The 5,259-nt window shown below is 36.4% G+C and overlaps 2 protein-coding genes across 2 annotated transcripts; both read right to left on the reverse strand.

Annotated features, from left to right (window-relative positions):
- Positions 1-234: 234 nt before the first annotated feature.
- Positions 235-738, reverse strand: LOC105557706. Its single transcript, XM_012005021.1, has one exon. It carries the CDS (start codon positions 736-738, stop codon positions 235-237), a length of 504 nt encoding a protein of 167 aa, XP_011860411.1.
- Positions 739-2,658: 1,920 nt separating this feature from the next.
- LOC105557707 lies at positions 2,659-4,240 on the reverse strand. Its single transcript, XM_012005022.1, has 2 exons — positions 3,742-4,240; positions 2,659-3,656 (listed from the first exon to the last, which is right to left on the reverse strand). Exons 1-2 carry the CDS (start codon positions 4,238-4,240, stop codon positions 2,659-2,661), a joined length of 1,497 nt encoding a protein of 498 aa, XP_011860412.1.
- Positions 4,241-5,259: the final 1,019 nt, after the last annotated feature.

The raw sequence follows: 5,259 nt of genomic DNA on the forward strand, positions 1-5,259 counted from the left end.
TATAGATCATTTAAATATTTTTTATCACTATTGTTTTTTTTTCGCATGAATATACAGGAGCGTAATACAACGTAATATAATGAGAAAAACGATCATACTTAAAATCTGTTTATTGTCAATTTCTGAACATAACAAATGACATTAACAACGTTATATTATTAATTTATCAAGTGGCTCTAGCCATGTATGAAAACAGAAACACTTAAACATAAAAAAAGTTTACAGCTTACACATCTAATCGGACAGCTCTTTGAAATGATTCATAATCGTGTCCAGCATTTTTTTGGTTTTTATTACTTCTTTTTTTCCGTTTTCCTTTTTCTCGAATAGTGTGATGATCGCATTGCTTCCTTGGTTATACGCTTGCTTTATAAGAACGTAGCTTATGCCTGCATTAGCCATTCTCTTCTTTATTTCGTTGGAAACAAGCATATTTAACGGTGCAAGAGATTGCAAATTTTCGTCGTATTGCAACATTGCGACGTATTTCTTATTGGCAGCAAGCAGCTCGTTCACTGTGAAGTCGTGAAACGTCACGTTCTGAAGCATAATGACGTCGAACAACGTATCGTGCGCGTTTTTTGAGTGTATAGTGAAGTTTCGAGCGGCCAGCTCCACTAACAATAAGCTGCAATCTTCTCCACGAAACTTGTTTCGAAACAGTGGCAGTGTGTCTACAAAACCATCGATGACTTCGATGAATTCATTGACGAGACCTACTCGATGGATGAATCGCATAAGTCTTGGTGCATCAAATGCACAATTATGAGCAATCAGGACACAACGCTTATTCAACCTTTTTAAAAATTCAAGTAAGGCGTTCGCTACAACACGCGGAGGGTTTGCCGGTAGGGGTGGTCATTGGCTGAACACTTGGCTGAACTTCGGGCCAATCTCGAATACCGGTAGCCGATCATCAAGAAAGATGATGAGCCAATAAGTGGCCAAACATTGGAGCGTAACCATCTCGCGAGATTGGCAACCGATATAAGCCCGAGTATAAGCCCAAAATTTGATTCTTTGTAAGCCCAACATTGGGCCTCGATAAGACAGCGATAAAATAGCAAAAAAATTTGGACTAGATTTTTCATTTGTTATTTTTATTCTCTCTACATCAGAATTAGTAACCTTCTAATCTCTTAATGTTATTTTATAATTAAAATATCATATGTGAAAAATTTGTTTAACCACTGCTGGATTCGAACCTGGGATCATCAGCTCTTCAGTCTTCTATCCTATGTCCTCGGCTACTCATATTCTTGTATGAGATAAAAGTTATATCTTATATAAATGATTTTGTCATGTTGTTGACCACCCTTACATCTGAAAATTTTCTACACTCTACAGGTATCTAAAAATTATAACAAAAATAGGCCTAATGACGATTTTCGATATATACTTAATTTAAATTAACTCAAAAGTTACAAAAATTACGAGTAATATGAGTTTTGTAGGCCAAATTTAACGAGCTGGTATGCTGGATGTTTTTTTAAAAAATAAATAAAGATTTATTCTTAACTATTTACATCGGTGAATGTTTCGACTTCACTTAGTCTTTCTCAACACCACATTGTTAAATTATAAAATAGAATAAATACATTCTAAATAGATTTTTTAAATAACAAATAAGTAAAATATAAATAGATTTTTTGTTAAAATATAAAATTGAATAAATAAATTATAATTAAATAGTAAATAAGTAAATAGTAAAATCGTTCGATATACATTTCTCCAAAAATAAAGCGTGTAAATGATTGTCCCCCCTGTATATTAATTATAGTCATTAAGGTAAAATTAATAATAAGAAGAAGGAGAGTACGTCCGGTCACTTAATTCAAAATTTTCTACAAACTTAAGACGGACAGAGGCCAACAGCAATCGTTAACTTATTCTATTATATTTATTATTAATTTATTATTAATTTTACCTTAATGACTATAATTAATATACAGAGGCCAACAGCAATCGTTAACTTATTCTATTCTATTTATTATTAATTTATTATTAATTTTACCTTAATGACTATAATTAATATACAGGGGGGACAACTATTTACACGTTTTATTTTTTGAGAAATGTATATCGAACAATTTTACTATTTACTTATTTACTATTTAATTATAATTTATTTATTCAATTTTATATTTTAACAAAAAATCTATTTATATTTTACTTATTTATTATTTAAAAAATCTATTTAGAATGTATTTATTCTATTTTATAATTTAACAATGTGGTGTTGAGAAAGACTAAGTGAAGTCGAAACGTTCAGCGATGTAAATAGTTAAGAATAAAACTTTATTTATTTTTTAAAAAAACATCCAGCATACCAGCTCGTTAAAATTGGCCTACAAAACTCATATTAATTGTACACAGAAAACGAGCGTCACCTCTACAAAAAATTACGAGGATTGGTTTATCAATCGCAGGCCAATCTTGGCTTATATCCGATTTACTAATATCAGTTAGTCAATGATGGTCCGAACAATGATTAAAAATCGACCTGCCAGCGTTGGATCTCCAATCTTGGGCCAAAAAATGGTTTTATTTAGGTATACCAAAATAGGTTCATGCATGACGAACCAAATATCGGCCTTAAGTAGAATTACCAATGTTGGGGACAAGATATGTTGCCGAATATTGGCCGAACTTAGGCGTCTAAACTTTGGCTATGCGATAATGGACTAAACAATGGCCACGTTGTCTACCTCGGCAAACCCTACATGGGATGCTTCTTCCGTGTAAGAACAGATCGTGTCCTTCGTTCGTTAAACCATTAACTCTAGAAGCGGCTGACGATATACTTTCGTTTGGTTGTATATATTCATTAAATACTACACTGCCGCATTTCATAGCAATCTGCAAGATTTCGCAGGTGACTTTTAATCCTGCAGTTTCGAGATCGAAAAAAACTAAAGCCATTGCGGTATCATCGTCCGAAAAGGTGGTATTCAAGTTTGGTAACTCTGTAGAGACTCCAAGATCGTTTTCTACTGCAGGCATAGTCAATAGGCCAACGTGACTCTCGTAAGTTTCGCCTTCGAAAAGATCGCGCCTGTTCCGCAATTGCGATCGCTGCTTCCGGAGTATTCTTCGTCGCGCTTTGAATGCTGGTGTCTTGGCTTTTGCCGATCGTATCCGAGCTGATTTTTCACATCTTTCCACATGTTTGGAAAGATGTGCTCCCAGACTCAAATTGTATTTTTCATATACATCTTGGACGTATTGTTCGCCGATATTTTTCTGAGCGACTGCAGCAGCATACCTAAAATCGGCAGATTCCGAGAGACTATAGCAGATGGCTTTTGGAGCTTTCCTCGACATGATGTTGTTGAGACTTTCGTTCGCTTGACTTGATGCTCCAGTCGAGAATTTCTCTGCATTCGCTGCCAATTTGTCGAAAAGTTTTTTCAGCTCTTGAAACAACCGGTCGTTTTGAAATCCGCCAAGAACTGTTGTGTGAACGTAGTTCTCCGGATCTTTTGCATAATTGCACCAATCTCCACAATTGTCGTGCTGGTTAAAAGCGTGGAACGGAATATTTTTTATTGCGGCGGCCAAACCATCCGGATTTCCGGGATTTTGAGAAACAGCGTACGTGAAGCATCGATGCAAATATTTGATAGCTTCTGACGACAGTTCTTTGTTCGTATCGGCTTTTTTATCAATTTTAATATAACATATTTGTCACGCCTCTTGATGTATGATTTTTATCCGAGTGTTTCACAACGGGATGATTACATGCGCTTCTAACAGCGCAGATGCTCGAACTATCATCATTCCCAATGAATACTCCAACTTGAACGTTCTGTGATTTTAAAATCGCGCTATTAACTGTTAACTGAGCTGCTGTATCCGATTCCATGGCCTTGGCACTGCCGTAGAAATTCAGGCGACAATCGTGCGTTTCTTTTGCATGTCCTAAATTGCACAAACGGCACTGCCTGTTTCGTGTCGCAAAATCGAGGACCTTTCCAGATTGCGTACCGATAATTGCAGCATAACCGTTCAGACTATCGTACTGACGGCCAGAACCGCGTTTGCTCCAACCCATATCGTAAGCAACAAAAAGTCGTACTAAATCGGTCATCACACTATCCATGGGGTTGTCTGTCTCGTTTGCGCATTCTGAACAGTCTTGATTAACGTTATTTTTTTCTTGCGATGATATGGTTGGAGCTCTCGAATCTTCTGTACTTCTGACTAGAAACCCACTTCGAAGATCTTTCCCAATTAGCATATTGTTATTTTATGAATATTCCTGGAATGTTTCATTGAAATATTTAAATGTTCCATTCATGTTCCATGGAACATTGCTGGTATCTCCATTTGGCACAACGTAAAATATGTTTGAAACATTGCAGTGGAATGTACTTGGAACAAACATTGTCTTATGCCGTGAATGTTGCATGGAACATGAATGGAACATTTAAATATTTTAATGAAACATTCCAGGAATATTCATAAAATATCAATATGTCAACTGGGGAAAGTTCCGCCGATGTTCCAACTAAATATTAATAGAACATTTAGTTGCATGTTCTCGTGTGCCTTTATTATATAAAATATATTTTTAATAAAATATTAAAAAATTAATATAATGTTTATTTTTAGAATAAAGAGGTAAATGTAGGGTGTATCTGAATGGTCTGTACAAATTTCGGGAATATAAGTATCAGGGACCTAAACAAACAGAAATGTCCCATGAAGATAGGGTCGGAAACGCTTCCTTCTGGAGTTACGACAGTTCGAAATTTTCCTGCAACGGTTGGAGAAATTTTCACGTCAAATCGCATAGGAGTTACAAACTGTGTTTATTTACACCTCGGTTTTGCCACGGACATAACAGCAGCTTGATTTTTTAATTCATTCGAAAGAGAAACGTATGCGCAAATTTTGTTCTTACGGAAAAGTTCATAAGTACAGACCATTCAGATACATCCTGTATACAGGGTGTCTGATGCAAAAGTAGCAACTTTGAAAATAGTGGTGGATTGGGTTAAACTAAGGAGAAATATCATGTACTGCGGTACAAAGTAACATTAGTTATTGAGTAGTAAATTTACACGTTTGAGCGAATGAGGATGCAGGAGACGGTAGGCCGGACTCGGAAGGCATTTAAAAAAATCGATCGATGAGCGGGAGGTGGAGCGACACGCGAGATACACCATGGTGGGAAAAAACTTAGGCGCGGCGGGGAGCGCGGCGCGGGCGGCGAGCGCGGCAGCGAGCGCGAGCGACGAGCGACCCGAAACATAA

The sequence above is a fragment of the Vollenhovia emeryi genome, unplaced genomic scaffold (assembly GCF_000949405.1).
Source record: "Vollenhovia emeryi isolate VEMERY1.0 unplaced genomic scaffold, V.emery_V1.0 DF939429.1, whole genome shotgun sequence".
Taxonomy (NCBI): Eukaryota; Metazoa; Arthropoda; class Insecta; order Hymenoptera; family Formicidae; genus Vollenhovia; species Vollenhovia emeryi.

What these genes read in the sequence shown, in the direction of transcription:
- LOC105557707 (XM_012005022.1), bottom strand. Translation starts at nt 4,240, where the DNA reads ATGCTAATTGGGAAAGATCTTCGAAGTGGGTTTCTAGTCAGAAGTACA. An exon ending in CTGCGCTGTTAGAAGCGCAT is followed by an intron (nt 3,657 to 3,741) that starts GTAATCATCCCG and finishes TTGATAAAAAAG; the next exon opens with CCGATACGAACAAAGAACTG.
- LOC105557706 (XM_012005021.1), bottom strand. Translation starts at nt 738, where the DNA reads ATGCGATTCATCCATCGAGTAGGTCTCGTCAATGAATTCATCGAAGTC.